At 40.6% G+C, this 19,390-nt stretch overlaps 1 protein-coding gene across 1 annotated transcript in view; it reads left to right on the forward strand.

Annotated features, from left to right (window-relative positions):
* Positions 1–19,390, forward strand: part of GPC4 (glypican 4) — a 115,581-nt gene that overhangs the window by 75,438 nt on the left and 20,753 nt on the right. The window contains exons 2-3 of the mRNA XM_049871882.1: positions 6,322–6,480; positions 17,707–18,098. Coding sequence (XP_049727839.1) covers positions 6,322–6,480; positions 17,707–18,098 — 551 coding nt within the window. The remainder of the gene's footprint in view (positions 1–6,321; positions 6,481–17,706; positions 18,099–19,390) is intronic.

The raw sequence follows: 19,390 nt of genomic DNA on the forward strand, positions 1-19,390 counted from the left end.
CTTGGTTGTTAGCAGTTGGCCATCTCTTATGCACGCCACTCGACTCTTACTTGTATGCTTGCTTTCCTGGTTATCTTTACTCATTGAAATTCTTCCTTTAGTATGAAATATTCCTGAACTACATGGAAGAAAGAAGGTGCTACTCTCCTCAACCCCTTTTCCCCCTTACCAGTACAGTTGTCAGGAATGCCTCTTAATGGAGCGCTTCAGTAGCTTATTAGAATATAAGAGAGATTTTTCCTTTCTCTTATTGTTTTGTAGTAGCACTGTCTTATGTTTATATAATGCTTTCTTGTTGACAGGGCTCTTCCAGGCTCTGACAGGGTAAGAGAGTTTCCCAAGGTCAAACAGTAAATCATGTTCGAGCTAGAACTTAAACTCATATCCCTGTCTCCCAGATCAAGTGTTCTGACACCCAAAACACCATTGTTGTTAGGTGCCTTCAAATTGATTTTCTTCTCACAGCAATCCCATGTCACGGAATAGAACTGCTGTATAGACTTGGCGTTGGCTGTGCTTTGTGGGAGCAGATCACCAGCCTTTCGGTTAGCAGGTGAGCACTTAGCTGATGTGCTACCAACCCAACCAAACCCACTGCCATCAATTCTGACTCATAGCGACCTTATAGGAGAGACTAGAACTACCCCATAAAATTTCCAAGGCTGTGTATCTTTACAGAAGCAGACTACATCTTTCTCCTGAGGAGAGTGGGCAGGAGGGTTCAAATGGCCGACCTTTCGGTTAACAACTGAGTACTTTAATCACTGCGCCACCAGCCCTACAGAATGAAAGATCTCAGTTATGTTAAGAGTTTGGAACCTTTTAAACATTAATTCTTAAAAACCACTTGTAAAGAACTAAGTTTCCTTTGTAATCCAAGTGATAAAGGCCAGTGCAAAATTATAATCCTTTACATTTGCACTTCCCAAAATGTTTTCCACTCTGTTCCCTCACATGGTCCTCATGGCAACCCTCGCTCTTAGGTTGCAATTTGTATTCCTTTACCAAAGACATTTGGTTGCTTTACTCATCAGATCAGTGGGATACAGAGAAAGTCTGCTTTACAAATCACCCTGGGACATACAAGCCTCAGTTTTCTGCTGCTGTGTCCTGTTTCTGGTTGCTGTCCCTCCATTTAGTAAACCTGAGGAGTAATCGTCATTTACTTTGTCTCTCATAGGCGCAGAAGGCTAATAACCTAGTGGTGACTACAAGTAGCCCTCCAACCCCTCTCCCCCGCCAAAAGTGGGGGCATTTTCTTGGCATCTGGCTTATCCTTTAAAATGAGTTTTCCAAGAGCGACAAAGAAAAGGGTTGTTAGATACAGTTAAAATAGTCAGGTTAATGGTAAGTATGCCGAGATCTGGCCTAAGAACCTAACCACCACTTATAACGTTTTTCTGTGGGAATCTGAGTTATTTGTATATCGAAGCAGCCTTTGGAGAGAGGAGTAAATGAGATAAATTGAGAAGGCATGGTTCCCCAAATTGTTCACCCAAAGCTTTGTTAAAGGATGGGGTAGATCCCTCATACTCAATGCCTACTTCTTTAATGATTGATTTGAAGTGCTTCAGAAAAGGACCAGTACACACTCCGCAGGATTGAGTAGTAATTTATTGTGATTGTCTTTGTTCAGCTTTGAAAACTAAGGCATTGATATTAAGACTAAAGAGAAATTACATAGAGCTGGTGTGATTGAAAAAAGTTTGGCTCTTTCGGGTGATTTTTTTGTTTTTAATGCCATAGAGTTAAGCTTTAAAGGCACGCTTCATTGAATCCCATCCAAGCCTCCTAGGACAGGGCTTGGGAGCCTTTTTTCTATTGAAGGCCACTGACCCACAAAGTAAAAACCTAATCAAGGGCCATGTACAAAAAGCAACTTAATTTAGGTGCTTCCTTAGAAAACACTCAATTCAAACACTCAATTCACCTGCTGTTAAAATTTTAAGACCCAGGAGCTCTCGATAAGGACAACAAATAAAAAAACAGTTCTTCAGTTTCATATTATGCACAGTTGAAGAGGTGTGGAGGGGTGAGAAAGAGCAATATGGATAGGGTAGAAAGGTGGACAGGAGAGAGATACAGGAGGCCCTGGTGGCACAGTGCTTAAGAGCTCAGCCACTGACCAAAAGGTCGGCAGTTGGAATCACCAGGTGCTCCTTGGAAACCCTATGGGACAGTTCTACTCAGTCCTGTAGGGCTCTATGAGTTGGAATGGACTGTATAGCGATGGATTAGAAGAGATATACGGAGAAGAAACCATACGTAGCATGGGTCATGGAAGAAGGTGGTTGCGTTGGAGAAACAGGTGAGAGAAATGATGGTTGCAGCTCATAATTGCTGTTCACTTGAGCTGTTGGATTAGCTGGTTAACTGGTATTCCTGCTTTTCTGCTGCTCTGATTTTAAACCTTGAGCAATGTTGCTGCCGCCTTTTGTTTTTTTTTTTTGTGGCAAAAAATATGTAACATAAAATTTTCCATTTGAACCATTTTTAAGTGTCCGTTTCAGTGGCATCGATCAGATTCAGAATGTTGTGCAACCCTCGCCATTATCTACTTCCAAAAGTTTCTCAACTCCCTAAACAGAAATTCTACCTATTAAGCAATAACTCCCATCCCTCCCCTGCCTGTGGGCTCTTAATAACCTCTAATCTACTTTCTGTTTCTATCGATGATTGCTAAACAAGGGTGTGTATCAGAATCACCTAGAGCCCTTTTTCAGAATTGCAGGTGCCCAGTGCTACCCCCCGCAGTTGTCGTGGCATGCTTTTTAAAGGAGAAGTAAATAGGATCACCAAGTTTGGAAGGGAGATTTCCTGCAGAAAGAAAAGGCATTTCTTGTTCATACACAGCGTGTTAGAAGCAGTCTCCAACACACGAAACAGAGTGCCTACCAGTTGTAACCGTAATTGCATTTTCCAGTGCACCAAGGCTCTTGCCTCTCCCCCCGCCCCTTGTATTTCAATCTGCAGAAAGTGGTTATGGCACTGAATCCCTGGTCACCTCCATGTGTCTTGTGGTTTAGTTTCCAAGTGTGCCTGGGACTTCCTGGGTCTCAGTCAGGACTTCTAGCGAGAATGACAAATGACCTTTTGCAGTACCACTGAGAGAATAAGCTGTGGCTAAGTCTGTGAGGCCGAAAGTGGCGTGCTGGGCTTGTTTGCATTGAGGGGAAGCCAACTTTGCCAGTAGAAACATTATCTGAGTATTTACCCTGCTGTCATCCTTTACACAAGGCAAGCCTTTTACCATTCAACAGCCTCCCTGGGAAGATCTTCTCTCTAAGATGAAAGTAGACTCTCTCTCGCCTTTTATTTTTTCTTCCAATTAAATATTGCCAAAACAAAGAGGTACTCCAGTCTTCAAGTATAAGCAGGTCTCCATAAGGTCCTGCTGAGGGCCCCTGGTGGGTAGGAAAGGGTGGAGTGTATGAGCCACCCTGGGCCTTTTATACGTGCCAGTGTAAGCTGTGGTGTCTACTTGCAGCAGGTTACCAGTAAAAAACTTTTATTGCTGCTTCTCATTTTTGAAGGGTGTAGCCTCAATGTAAAATTCCTGTGGGTAAGTTTAAACCCATTGAAGTCTTGCACCTTCTTGGATAGAGAAAATGATTCTCTCCTCCTGTCTCTCAGAATTTTCTGGCTTCAGGTTGTGTGCATATGTATATGTGTACATGCAGGTACATTGAGGGACGACGGGGGAAAGGGATTCTTTTCTTTGTACTTGGAAGCCTGTTTTGATAGGATTTGATAAGTGTTCCTTTCAGTTATTCTGTGTGTGAACCCCATTAAGATTGGGTGAACATAGACGGTTTCCCAACCTCATGAACTGCTTTTTTTTTTTTTTGCCTTGGAAATTTAACGCACCCCATAGTGGAATCTTTGCACAGGGGCTTAAAAACCAGCCGACATGAACATTAGCCCATGATAATCTTAAAATACTGAAGGAATTCCCTTAAATAGGCCTGCGTGAAGTTCTTATTCCGACCGTTCCAATTAATTTTCCACGTGGGATGGGAGTGTGATGTGTGTTATTTAATGCAGCCACCTACTGTACTAGTTGGGGCCCTTCATATTGTTTAATGTGGTGAAACTCTGATAGGGGTAATCGTCAACCCTGAACCAGGAGACAACTGGCTAGCTCTGTGTTAATTATGTGTGCCAATATCATAGACCCGCTGTGAACTCAAGCCAGTGAAGAGGGAGTTTTGTTTTTGGTTGTTTAACAAAGGCATTTCCATAAAACCGAGCCGTATAGCAACCCTTCTGCTTTCACTAATGAGATCTGAGATATTTTGCAACTTCACAGCTCTAGACTATTTACACAATCCCTTTTTTCTTTTTTTGCTTTTAGTAGAATTATCTGTTGACCAAGAGTTTCAGAAATGCCAAGAGAAATATTTAGCCATTTCTGGACAAGGAGGTTATTTGGCGATTCTTTTCCCTTTTCTCCTCCTTATAAAGCCCTTTCATGCCCCTTTTTGTCTGGTATAACACTCTTCCTACTTTTTAATTGCCAGGAAGGCAGAATGATTGGGAACATATATGATTATGTAATGGTTTGCATATGTGCAGTTGACAATCTAGAGCTGGTCAAATAAATTGTCTACTCAATTTTATCTGAAATACTCCTCCTCTTCCCACCCGCAGCTACTGTGGTATCTATCTTAGGGGAAGGCGTATTTCTTGGAACTACACAAAGCCAAGAAACAGTAATTACCGCTGCGTGGCCTAGTTCATAGTGATTAGTATTGTTAGAAAGATTTGCTCTCCATTCTCTGGTCCTTTGTTGATTGGGTGCAGGTTCGCATGTCTTCAATATACTTGTTCCTGAGTTGCCATCTTGATTCTGTTCAGACTCCTTTTGTCTTATGTGGAACGTGGACAAAAATAGCGGAAGCAACAAGGGAAGTGAATCCTTGTAAACATCTGTACAAAATTATGGTCGGGTATCTTGTTGTTAGTTGCCATCAAGTTGACTCTGACTCATGGTGACCTTGTGTATAACAGAACAAAACGTTGCTTAATCCTGTGCCATCTTCATGGTCCTTGGTATGTTTGAGTCCATTGCTGTGGCTATTGTGTAGTGCCTTCCAACCTACAGGTCTCATCTTCCAGCACTATGTCAAACAGTACTCTGTTGTGATCCATAAGGTTTTCATTAGCTAATTTTTGGAAGTATATTGTCAGGCCTTTCTTCCTACTGTGTCTAAGTCTAGAAGCTCTGTCCACCATGGGTGACCCTGCTGGTATTTGAAAAACTGGTGGCATAGCTTCCAGAATCATAGCAACACTCAAGTCACCACAGTACAACAAACTGACAGACTGGTGGTGGCTGGGTTTGCATACCAGTTAATATTGGATCACCTAATAAAAAAAAAAATAATTTTTTTTTTTTTAGTGCCTAATGGGGTTTATTTTTGAGTGGCACCTCTCGGTCACTATGAGAAAGAAGTATGATTACTTCAAAGCATAATTTTTGTTCTGTGATAAGAGTAGAAGGATAGGGAGGAACTTTGAAGCTTACAGAAGGAAACTCCACAAAGCCTCACCTCCAAACTACAAGCGGCATGGATACAGTTGGGGTAGGGAAGGGGGAGATACTTTGTGTATGGGACTGCTGTAGGGTGATGGGTCTTTGACTACATCACTACATAGAGATAAAATTTACTAGAAGCCATTAGTCTAAATTGGGATGAAAGACTATACCATACAGAATTAGAATGCTGTGTTCGTCTCTGGTATCTGCAGAGAAAATACTGGATTAGAAAATCTTAAAATTGCAGGTCATTTCACATCACCCCTTGGTGATTTAGCATAGATTTCAGTTGTCCAGCATGAACTCACTCCGAGTATCCTCTGCTCCCAACCTTTGAAATGGATTTACCTCATTGCTTCCCCACAGCATAACTATTCCTATATTTGCTCAGTCTTCAGCGGTCGTCACATAGTTTATAAATCATTTTTCATAAAGAGGACTCTCTCTTGGAGTGTGGTATCTTGGGTCAGTTGTAAAAGAGGCCTGGGTTGACACTGAAGAATGGATACTCTGTTTATTGGCCCTACCAGTTATCCTATTGGGGTAGCCATCTTCCCTGAATGCAAAGTTCTTTTGTGTTTTGAAGGGGCTTTTTTCCCTGCCCCCTTCGAGAAGAGAGTAAATGTGTTTTCAGCTTCATGAAACTTCTTAGGTAGGCACGATGCCTGAGCCTCTGCAGGAACCTCAGACTGAGACAAAGCAGTGCTTCTGCACCTAAGTCAAACCTTCCCCCTTGGACTCGATGAATGATGATGAAGCTTGTCCTACTTTGTATCTTCCAGGTGACCATTTGAAGATTTGTCCCCAGGGTTATACCTGCTGCTCTGAAGAAATGGAGGAGAAGTACAGCCTGCAAAGTAAAGATGATTTCAAAAGTGTGGTCAACGAACAGTGCAATAATTTGCAAGACATCTTTGATTCCCGCTACAAGAAGTTTGATGGTGGGTATTGGAACTTTGGTCCAAGTGTGCTTTGATATTGGGTTTACATGTGATTTTGTTTTAACACATTTTTTCAAGCCATATTTAAGAGTTGACAGCCTCTTTCTCAGGTAACTTTGTATGATTGCTTTTCCAGAGCTCCTCTTTTCCCTCTGTTTGAGAGTTTGCCCAAGATATTCTCCTTGCTGATTCCCACGGGCAAGTTAGCCCTGCAGTTTTATTGCTAGGATGCTCCAGTTGCACTAGAATCTGTATGGTAGGCATTATGGAAATACGGTCACAAGGAGCCAAAAAATAGATTAAAGTAGTTTAATTTAAATGCTTTTATTTATTTCCTTGGGTGAACACAGAATGGTGTTGTTGACGCAAGTCACTTACAAAAAAAAATCTTCCTAATAAAAAGCAGACATCTGAAAACTGTCTTAGTCAAAATAACCGTAGAGATTCTGCAGATGCTGGGCTTCAAATTAAATTTCAAAATGGATCCCCCAAAGACAACTAGAATTCCTAGAAGCTGTGCAGAACACAGATGGGATTAAAGCTCAGCTCTTGAGTTTCCAGGCAGCAGTGGCCCAGAGGTAACCCCGAGAGCCACCAGAGTAGTTAGCCTTCAGTGAGCTGGGTACCATCTCCAGCTTCCTTTCAGCAGGGGCTCTGGCTCAGTCTATCCATGTAAAGCTACCACAGAACCCATTCTAATCCCCTGTGCCAAACATGGCTTCCCTCATGCACACTTACCTATTAAGGGAAGAAATAGCCAATACGAGCCAAATGAGAGGCACTCTTTACACTCATTTTTGAAGCAATGTTACAGATAACAGACTTAAAAAAAAAATAGAGTATGGGGTCCAAAATACCACAGGATTCTGTTTTCTAAAGCTGTTCGTTCACTCAGTTTGAAGATTGTTATGAAGTAGATTTAATTTTAATAGGAATGATATCCTTTGTGCCTGTTTTAAAAGGCCATTCTAATTACATAGTACCTTTGAAGCATGCTTTTCTTGACATTATGTGTGGTGAAGAAGTACAAGGCAAATTTTCTAGATGTGAAATGTCTTTGAGTATTTCTGCAAAGGGCTCGTTACCATGGTGAGAAGTTAGACTAAATTAGATTTGATAGAGCTGATAAGGCAGTCCCTAGCTAAAGAACAGGTTGTATTTCAAAAGTTGGCTTTGAGCTTCCTTATTTGAAACTTAAAGCTGATTGAATAAGTGTCAGTTAGGTTCCCAGGCTAGACCACAAAAAGCATATTCAATCTGTAATGGAGATGAACTATTGTATTGTCTATGCAGTATATACCATTTATCCTACGCATTTTTTCCAATCATTTTTGTCTACAAAATGTGTTGAGTCTTAATTTTATCTTTTCTATTTCCTGGATGCAAGCAGTCTGTATATATCCCCTCCTTTCCACTCCATGCTTCTCCCCCGCATGCTATAACTGTTGAAGAGTATTTAGCTGTGAATATGTTACTGCCATGTGAAAATGGGTTTTCTGGGCAACATACCTGATGAGGCCACCTCTGATTCTCTTGATCACTAAATGTATTATTAGTGTTGAAAAGAAGGATTTTCTCTTGCCTATGGCATTTCTCCTTCAACACAGTAGTTTCAGCGTTTTTCTTTTACTTTGGGAAGAAAACTGAGAAAGATGATCAAATAGTCAACCTGAAAAATCGAGAGGCTGATATTTAATACTGACCACTTGGGGGCTTCGAAATAGAATTTAGAAGGAAAAGTCCCACTTTGCAGAAATGGCTGTCCTTGGCAGCACGATGCAGTGCTGTTTTTACGTTCTAAAGCCACCTCTTCCAGGTCACCTCTTTCTTAATAGATACGTCTCTTCCTGGTGAGGAGCCCCCAAACATTAATGCCTGTGGGCCTGCTGGTTTAGCTATTCTTTCCCCTTCTTGCTCCCCATGGTTTTATAGCAGTACTTGAATGATTCCAGCACGCAATTTTTAAAAAGCCATGCAGAGAAACTTTATCAGTAAGTGTTAACATATGTTTTTTTTTTTTTAACAAAGGATAGAAAAACAGTTTCTCTTGCCCTTCCTTACTAGGCTTCACATTCAATAAATGTGTTTACGGCAATGCCTTTATCAGCTTCTAAACTTGTACAGAAAAATGAGTATGAAGCTCCAATTTGTTTTTTCTGACTTTAGATTAAAATGTGGTATGACAACAAAGTTTGTGAGCACAGAGCAAAACTTTCTGAAGGGGTGGTAGCTGAAATGTGTCGGGGCTGGAGATAAGAACAGAGCTGGGATGTGCTGTACATTTTACTCCAAGTCACATTTTTTGAGACGATGAAATAATTTTGTATTGTACCACTTGAGTTGATTGGTACCTAGCAAACCAGAATCATCAAGTGGGTGCTGTGTTTATTGATTGATTGATACTTGAGGATGGAAACCCTGGTGGCTTAGTGGTTAAGTGCAACGGCTGCTAACCAAAAGGCCGGCAGTTCGAATCCACCAGACACTCCTTGGAAACTCTATGGAGCGGTTCTACTCTGTCCTATGGGGTTGCTATGAGTCAGAATCGACTTGATGCAATGGGTTTGGTTTTTTTGGTTTTTAGGCTGGTGATTAGGGCGTGCCGACACTCCTCAAAAGGCCTAATATCCAGGGATGTTGAGTAAGGTGCTGTAGGGTATTTGTTTCTAAATATTTTACTGTATTTTTGGCAAAAGTATACACAGAAAAAAGGTTCCTATTCAACTATTTGTACACATAATGATCAATAGATTGGTTATTGGTGCTATTTTCACATTGGGTCAACATTCTCTTTATTTCTGTTCTAAATGTTTCATTCCAATTAACTTAGTCTCACTGCCCCCCAATATAGGGTGTTTTTTGACTCTTAGAAATCCAAGAGTGCATACGGTGGTCAAAGGATTGGTCAAGCTATTCTAAAAGCCAGCTCCCGGGGCATTGATGTGTATGGAAGAGAGGGCAGTGGGCACAATAAGATGGGGAGCCAAGATGGGGCAGCAAGATTACACAAAGGTGGCTGGGGACAAATAGTGAGGAAAAAGCAAAAGGACATGAGGAAGCACACTGGGCCACACCTTCAAAGGAGCATCTCTTTACTTTCTCCAATCCTTAGAGTATAAAATGGAAGTGGTGACCCTGAGCCCAGGCAGAGTCCAGTATCGTGAAAACTTTACCCTTCTCTATGAGATTTTACTTCTTTCTAAAGCAGGAACAATGACTTTTTATAAAATTTTCAATAAATATAAGTTATTGAGTCCCATTAAACCAGTTTTCCATTTTTCTGCCTTGATGATCCCAGCTTGAAGTTCTAGGTCCAACTCTGCCATGTTGGAACCATCAGGTTTAGACGATAAATCCCTTCTCTAGTTCCTTTATCTCCATGTGCCTTTTGTTGTTGTTGTGGAAATAAAAATATATACAACACAGCACTTGCCAAACCAAGGACTCTTTTTGTTCTGCTTGTTTAATTTTCTATCATTTGTGCAGCTGAAGAGACTGTACAGTCTGTAAAATCATTTTTTATGTTAAAAATCTAGTACACATGGTGTGTGTGTGGTTAGACCTGGGTGAAGTACAGGAGAAAACTTCCTTTGGTTATCCAAACCCTCCCCCCCCACAATCCTCAGATTTCACATATTTTACATCTATTCTGAATGTAAGGACCCATCTCTTTATTTCTCTAGACAGTAGCCTTCTTTATCTGCTCTTTTTTTTTTTTTTTTAAACCTAGGATGGATATTCAATACCAGAAATCTACCATCCTAGGCTTGGGGACTTAGTATGGCAGTAACAGAGCCAGCTGCTCCCCCTCTTGGCCAGTTCTGGGATTTTTTAAATTTAAAATAGAACTGCTAATTAACATAGCTGATTCAGTTGTCTCATAAATATGCTAATCAGCGACTCAGTTCTTGTATTCACGGGACTTGGAAAGAATTGTTCAGTGAAGGGACTAGAAACCTTAGAAGTGGGCCGTGATCTGTGTTTTGGGACCTCCACATAAAGAGCCACCCAAAGATGTTTGGCATTTTCTGAGAGACTAGTTTTTAAAAAAGACCCAGAGGTAAACAACCCAAACAGGTTAAGAAGATTAGAGTTAACATGTTAAATACATTTCTAAATGTATATAGGAAAAGTCATATAGCAGGTATGGAGAAATATTAATGCTAAATAACTCCCTTAATCAATGCTTGCTAGATATTTTGCATATTAAAAGAAATCTTGTCTAATGCTAGCCTGTTGGCAAACTCCTTTAGTTTGTCATTTGGGGAGCAAATTTAGCAACTCTGGACAGGAGGCAGAACAGACTGGATTGTCAGCCTGTCTTTGTAGTTAACTCAAAGTGACCTGGGGCAATTAACTGGGTCTCAGTTTTCCCATCCGTAAAATGAGGGGGTTGAACTAGATGCTCTCTAAAAGACTCTTTCAGTCTGCAAAATTCGGTGAATCTTCTGAACATGCGACTAGACCAGCTGCTTTAGTGAAAGGTCTTACAAGATGTTAATTAGCCGCCTGTATGGTCCCCTCTGTTTTCCCCTATCATTTCTTAACTCTCAGCTACTTTCACCAGGTCTTTGAAAACCGTCCCATGAGCCTGAAGCTTGTTAACTCGCATAATAGTAGAAATTTTCTGAACTAGCTTAAATCGCACATAAAAGAATTAATTGTCACTCCCATCTCACTGCATGGCCCAAGTGTAAACCAGAGTGGCCACCCTGCCCTTCAGCCTGCAAACCCCCTTGTTTCCTATCATTTCACAGAGGTGGGGCGCAAAGCACTCTGATCATTCAGGCTTAGCTGATTCTGTGTTTTAATCACCAATTGAAAATTTTCCATAGTTCATACTGGCCATTGCTTCATTAGGTCGGTAGGAAAACCAGTGTAGAGGCGCAGTGAGCTGAAGGCATTAGAATTCATGTGCCCATGAAAGTAATGACCTCAGTGGGAGCAAACTGGCCACTCACCTTAAAAGACAAATACGTCCAATTAAGTTTCATGGCCATTAACTAAGCTCAAATTTCTGGAATTTTCCCAACCTCTGACCTTAACTGTTTTTTACCTACATGGATTTATTATTGTCCATTGCACAGCTATACTTACTAAGTAAAGACCTCTTGGGAGGTTTTTTAGGTTAAAAAAAAAAAGTCTCCAACATCCTCAAAGTAAATGTGTCATGGACATATATAACGTACATATAACATAAAAATTGGTTTTTAATCCCCACCTCGTATTTCATTCAGTAAGAACATGTGTTGCTTTTTTTTAACCTGCTACAATGCAGCCAGAAACATTTCACAGGCTGAGTAGCCATGGACATAGGGAGAAAGCCATGAGGCCTGCTGGCCTTCCTGCCAAGGCAGCAGTCTTTCCAGATCATGCTAATTGTCTTTGATTTAGTTGGAAAGCACTGCTAGTCTTTTCCTTTACAATTCTATTTTCTTTTCCCTCCCTGTGAAAGAGAGGCAAATGCTGGGTAGTTTTGCTAATTCTTTTATAATCTCTCTGTGAAACTTGGTGAGAATGAGCCACTGCCAGCTTACTGTAATGAAATCAAGAGCTCCGACAAAACGCACACATTTCTCTATTGACAAAAGGTTTTCTGCCTTTTGAGTTGTTATCTGAAGTGTGACCAATTGTGGCTCTTGCATTGGCTACCTCCTCGGATTGAAAATGCTGGTGCAGCTTCCCTGGAGCTGGAGCCGTTTCACTTTGGGCCTCTGCTACTAGCTTTGGCTTCTTAAGAAGCCCTGACATCAGCAAGCAGCAGCCGATCTGTTTGGAGGCAAGTAAATAAATGGAAGAGCTTCCACTGAACAGCTTTTATCTACTTTATTGGTTCGTTGCACTTTGAGCCTGGGAGTTTGGAATGTTGTTGTTCATCTTTGCCCACCCCCTCTTGCATGTGTTTGTCTCTCTGTGCAAAGAAAGGGGTTTATTTGATCTAGCAATGACTCCAACTGATTGAGAGAATCCCCCAGCCAGCCAGGTCTTCAGCCCTTTCTTGTGCATTGTCCCAGCCCACTTCCATCACCCTCTCTCTTGAAAGAATTAGCAGAGCAATTGAAATCCTTGGAATAAATATGACTCAAACAGTGAGGGTGGTACATTGGCCTACTTGTTCTGGAGGGCAATTTGGTCATATTTGTGTCAGAAGTTTTGAATCCGTTCATACCCTATGATTCAGTAATTCCGCTTCTAGATGTAGATCCCAAGGAAAGAAAGATCTCCATAAAGACTTAGGTACAAGGATGTTCATTGCAGTGTTATTTATACCAATGGAAAATTCAGAATAAACTTACAGAATGACTACATTAATATGTCATATTAGGCTGTCATTAAAAATGATATTTCCAAAGAATTTTTAATGACATAGGAATCACTAGCCATATAATGTTATATAAGAACAGGGTATAAATACAGCATGATGTCAACTATGTGACAGTATATATTTTCATGGGACAAAAATACAGGAAGGAAATTCAATAAACTGTTATCCTTTGATGGTGGGATTATGGGTAATTTATAATTTATTATTGTCAATATTTTTCAGATGGTTAGAGTGAGGAATACTTTTAAGAAAAAATATGGTGTTTAAATTTTTTTTAAAACGTAGGAACTCATCTGGTGATGTTATAAAATAATGTTCGTTTTTTTTCCTGATAGTTTACGTATTAACAATGCTCATTATAGTTTGGAAAAAAGTGAAAAAAGAAAAAAAAAACACATTCACGTCTTTAGTAATTAATTCTAATGAAGGCAATAAAGGGAAATAAAGTCATTTTGTGAAAGCATGAAAGAATATTATTTTTCCGATTATGAGCTGTCGCTGAAAAAATGTGTGGGAACAGAATCGAGAAGTGTATATTTAAAAAAAAAATCACCCTTGATCCCCACCACCCATTGTATTTACCTCATCTTTTTTTGTGCACATAGAAAATACACACACACACACACACACACACAGCTTGGAACCATACTGATGATGCTATTTTGTGTCCTGCTTTTTTGCTGGTGACATTAAATCATACGAGACCATGTGGTGCCTTTCTAATGGATCCATGTAGAGTTTAGTATATGGAACACTTGGAATGTTTGCTCCAGCCTGCAAGCCTACTCATATGTGTCCTCAGCCTTCTCTAGGCACTTCTGAATGCAAAGAAAAATGTGGTGTCAGAGCGAATTAGTTAGCTGTTCCTGGGAGTGTCCTTAGTAGACATGGAATGGAGCCTAGCAGAAGGGAAGGGACTAGGCAGTACTGACCAGGTTAGCAAAAAGACTGGGCTGAGAGAGAGAAACATTGCATTTACTCACTAGGAGCTTTAGCATTCAAAATCCATTAACTAATAAAATTAACATAGGAAGAAATGCCTGTTCCTACTTTGGCTGGATCTCCTAGTACCCTTTTGATATGCTAACAGCCCCTAATAAGGGCTGCAGCTGGCAATTGGCCTGTCAACTTTGGAGCAGTCAGTCTATTGATTTGCTATTAGTTGATGAACATTAGCGCTTACACCGACCTTTTTAGTACACCGTGCCCTAGCAGGCACTCTTGAGAAGTAGGATTATGCCATGAAAGAGCAAAAGGCCTGTTAAAACTTGGATGTACTTTACCCCAAAAGCAAGACAGGAGGAGATGGTCATCAACCAATTTCAGTTTGCCGGTAAAATACTTCTCCCCCTCTCCCCCATCTCCCCCTCTCCCCCTCCCCCCTCCCCCCCAATATCTTGAACACTTTTGAATATGCTTATATATTATCTGCCCTTCACTAATGACTTGATTTCGGGACAAAGAATGGATGGATACAACTCTTGAATTTTCTTAACAGTTCCCAAAGTACGATGTATAAGTTGGCTTCTTAGGAATTTTGTTGATGTGGTCACTTAATGCTTGCACACCACCACACCCGGGCTGTGAAATAACAGCATTTATTATTCAAGAGGAAATTAATTCTTATTTACTATGTAAAAGGCAGCTTCACAATAATATAAATACAAGGTGATAATTTATAGCACTAAGCGAATGGACTAAATAGAAAGGGCTGCCAGTCTCTTCAGGTCACGGGTTAATTCTAGAATGCATTCTCCCTCATTAATCAATAGCCAGTCAATTGTTTATAAAGGACTAACTAATGGCATTTAATAGCAGAACTGAAGGCCCTTTGACCTGTTTCAAGAATTTCGAATGTTTATTTGATGCAAGACTAGTGGCTGAGGATAGATGTTCCCGAAGTACATGATGTTCTTCTTCTTTCTTCTTCTTTTTTTTTTTAAAGACAGGATATTTACATAGAAAGCTTTTATATGGGAAAGTTTTGGCTTTGCACCCCAGGTTTTCTCCTGTTAAATCAGTACTACTTACATTAAGAATAATCAAATTTCTGAGCTGGAAAATACTTATGATCCTCCCAGCCCACCCCTTGCAGACCTCTGACAGAGCAGGGAATATGCAAAAGAAATATGTAGTGGGGGCGAGGGGGGGGCTTGACCTGCTGATTAATTCCTAATTTTCCCTTTTCCGATTTTTTTTTGCCTGATCCATAGCCTGATTCTTTCCCTGACTGTTTTCCTACATGTGAGATGTGCATGATTTTCTTTTAATGTAATGCAAATTTCCCCCCTCTGGGTTGAGGTATCTCCATTCCCTATTTTTCATTCAGTAGTTGCTCCTACCCTCATAGATGTGTGGGACATTTCACAGCCTTGGAAGCTAGTGTCATTAAGCATTTCCCTTTGGATAAACAACTCTGTTTTAAGAGGCCTTGGGTCTTCTTAGCAGACCTCCATCTCTGCCTTCATTTGTATTCCCCAGATGGATAATGCTTGACTCCACTGTTAGATGTCTTTGAGTCTGTTTCGAATCATAGTGACCCTGTAGGACAGAGTAGAACTGCCCCACAGGGTTTCAAGGCTCTAATCTTTAAGGAAGCAGACTGCCACATCTTTCTCCAGCAGAGTGGGTGATAGGTTCAGAACTTTTGTTTGACCTTTCGGTTAGCAGCCCAGCATTTATCCACTGCGCCACCAGAGCTCCTTTTAGGACAGATGTAAATGAACCTTAAAAGATTTTGAAACTCTAAGGATAGCCGTATCACTCCATACATTGCTGAAAAAAACAAAAAACAAAACCAAATCTGTTGCCGTCCAATTGATTCCAACTCATGGTGACCCCCTGTGTAACACAGTAGAACTTCTCCGTAGGATTTTCTTGGCTGTAATCTGTATGGAATGGAGCCATGATGGCACAATGGTTAAGCACTCAGCTGCTAACCAAAAGGTGGTTGGTTCAAAACAACCAGCCACTCCACGAGAGAAAAGACCTGGCAATCTGCTCCCGTAAAGATTACAACTTTATGCCTCCCCACTGAACGCTGAAGGGGAAATAAACTCTGATCATAGAAACCATATTTCAAATGCTTGTAAACCAGCACCTCTTTGACTCCCTTTCAAACACCAGTAGCTTCACTTAAAACAGACTCCCTGAGCAGCATTTATGAAGGCAAGCAGTTGCTGCAAAGGAGATCTAACTTCTTACTAACTTGGCTTCTGTTCGGCAAGGAACTCTGGGTTACACTGCTCCTGGCTGGTTACCTATTAGCTGAGTGTCTTCTCATTGGTTTCAGGCATAATAATTATCGGGAGATGATTGCTGTATGTCTCAGGCCTAGGCAGCTTTTCTTCAGCAGTTAAGATCTGACCCCATTCCTACGTTTGGAGAATAATGGTCCAAAAAAAAAAACAGTAATTAATGAAGTTCTGTTGATGATTGTGGACTGGGACCTGAATGTCTAACTTATGCTCCATTCCTCAGTGTAGAAGGAAATATCATGGGAAAAAGGGGAGAATCAGGATGTGAAAGAATTATGCAAGAACATGTGAGAGTTTTTCGCTTGACAGGAGGAATAGATGCAAAAGTTAATTTTTTCCCTGTTTTCCTAATAAGCAGTCCAGTTGCTGTCTAAGATGATTCCAGGTCATGGCAACCCGTGTATATCAGTGTAGAGCTGTGCTCCATAGGGTTTTCAGTGGCAGACTTTTTTCGGAAGTGGATTCCCAGGCTTTCCACAGCACCTCTGGGTGGACTTGAACCTTTAACCTTTCAGTTAGCAGCCGTGTGCATTAACCATTGGTGCCATGCAGAGGGGCCTGTTTTCCTAAGAGCAAATTATTATGCTTTGCTCGATTACTGTACCTAGTTGGTATAGACTTTAGAATGTAATATATGACCACTATTTTTATCCTTACGGGATCCTTTAGAGGCCAAAGCATATATAGAATAGCTCTAGTTAACAGGGAAACTGGGGCCAGTAAGAATAAGCCTAAAGAGAAATCAGTTTGGATCTTCTGGGTCCCTTGACGTTTGTTCTGTTGATTCCCCACAGGTGAAATAGATGCATATTTTAATACTTGATATATGAAATGAAGGATTAGGGTACTAGAGATGCTTTTAAAGTCTTTGGTTCACACATAAAACCAAGTGTGGAAAGCGATGCTATAGTAAAGGTGAACTGAATGGGAGAAATTTGTCTTTCTAGAAATTTTCATTACAGTCTAATTGGGCAAAAAGGTTAAGATACACTGGAGAACCTTCTGTTTTGTTTTGAGCCCTTAATAGCCACTGAGTACATACTTGTCAGATTGCATAGCCATTTGGAGAGATTAAATTGTCACGGTTTAACTTGTTGTATCAGTTTTATAGAATTTCTCAAGCATTTATTAACTACCTGCCCACTCACATGGTCTTTATATTTGCAACTTATATGGCCACATTAAAGTGCCTTTAAAAAAGTGATGGAAAGGAAATGAAATTTCTGAATGATTAAATGAATTAGAATTTAATATGCATATAGCACCAAGCTACTCTCTTAAAATATATACAAACACACACGCTCACACCCATACCCACAAACCTTACTAGATAGAATGTGAATCACAGGAACAAATGTAAGGTCCATACTAGCGTCATACAGAGGGCATGTCAGTTTGAAATCGGTCTCTTCATTAGATCGTTTATCATGGATGCCTTTTTTTATGCCCCACATGATTGAGAACCAGTTGGCAAGGATGTTAGCAATTCAAGCATGGTATGGGACATGGTTCAGATGACTTTTAAGGTCCCTTTTCATCCTTTTTTTTTTTTTTCATCCTAAGACTTCTCAACTTTGATTCACCTGAAAAACAGTTATTTCATTACAGAAAACCCTTTACTTTCTCTTTGTTTTTGGATTTTAGAATTCTTCAAAGAACTACTTGAAAATGCAGAGAAATCCCTGAATGACATGTTTGTGAAGACATATGGCCGCTTATACATGCAAAATTCCGAGCTATTTAAAGATCTCTTTGAAGAGTTGAAGCGCTACTATGCGGTGGGGAATGTGAACCTGGAAGAAATGCTAAATGACTTCTGGGCTCATCTTCTGGAGCGGATGTTCCGCCTGGTGAACTCCCAGTACCAGTTCACAGATGAGTATCTGGAATGTGTGAGCAAGCACACAGAGCAACTGAAGCCCTTTGGAGACGTACCGCGGAAACTGAAGCTGCAGGTTACCCGTGCATTTGTAGCAGCCCGTACTTTTGCTCAAGGCTTAGCGGCTGCAAGAGATGTAGTGAGCAAAGTCTCTGTGGTAAGTGTATTTGCTTTCAATGTTTTTGTTTAGTTTTGTTTCATTTTAACAGGAAGTTTAGGATAGATAGGAAAATAAATCACCAGAATTCCCCTGGCTCAGAAATAGCCTTCTCTGCTCCTTTCTCCTTCCTTTCCTTCCTCTCCCCTCCTTTTCCCTTCATTCCCTACCCCTTTTCTCCCAGACTTTGTCCTTACTTGTGTACATTTTAGAGCTATAAATAATGCTGTGATGAGCATCTTAAGACATCATTATTATTTTCAGTGATTTCCTTGAGTTCCTAGGAATGGGATGTATGTTCACTTTGGAGCCTTAACTGTAGAAATGGTTTTTGCTCCTGTGCTACCTCAAACATACACACGTTTGGTTGTTTTGAATGGCTGTGTTTCAGCCTTTGCCTGTATTAGTTACAGTCTAGAAAAGCATTTAATACCCATGAACATATGTTTCCTTGTTACAAGATGTGCTCAGAGCTCTTTCAAAGACAAAGCTTTCAATGACAATTACTGTGAATCACACTGTTCTTGACTTCCGGCTTTGTTTATTGGATTACCTATTGCCATTGAGTTGGTTATGACTCATGACCACTCTGTGTGCCACAGAGTAGAATTGCTCCATAGGGTTTTCTTGGTTGTAATCTTTACGGAAGCAGATCACCAGGCCTTTCTTCTATGTTTATAGGATTACCAGTATAGGGATTGAAATTGTAATATATCACCAGGAGCCAATTAAATGAGCCTCAGTTTCCCCATTTGTCAGTTAGAGGGATTGGACTAGGCTGGTGCTTTTCTATCTGTTTTTTGGAACCAGCTTAGTACCTCAGGGCTGTTGTTGAAACAAGAGTGAAGAATCTTCTAGTAGAGGAGACCCTGCCCTTGCCTCCTGGTTCCACCAGAGAAGCTTTGCTTTCCTTGATTATAAGTAGTTTTGAGTAGGATTTCAAGGGGGAAAAGGTTCTATGGATCCCCCCCCTCCAATAAATTGAAATTTGAAAACTACTTGAAGGCCTTTCCACCTCCATCCTACAACGAATCAGTCAGTACCAGTGAAGAAACAATATACTGGGGCAAAGTTACCTGCAAGATTAAGCTTAGTATTGTTACCTTTCGGCCCTCAAAGGAAAAGCAAACTTGTTGTCCATCTTTAAAAACTCTGGAGGCACCAAGACTTCTCCTTAGGCCATTTGGTTGTTTAAAGGACTGGAGAAGTGGTCAAAATAAAACCTGGACAGCAATATAAACACTAAAATGTCAACCTGATTGCTTATCAGAGAGCTCATTTAGAGTTATGGT

This window comes from Elephas maximus, chromosome X (assembly GCF_024166365.1).
Source record: "Elephas maximus indicus isolate mEleMax1 chromosome X, mEleMax1 primary haplotype, whole genome shotgun sequence".
Classification (NCBI taxonomy): Eukaryota; Metazoa; Chordata; class Mammalia; order Proboscidea; family Elephantidae; genus Elephas; species Elephas maximus.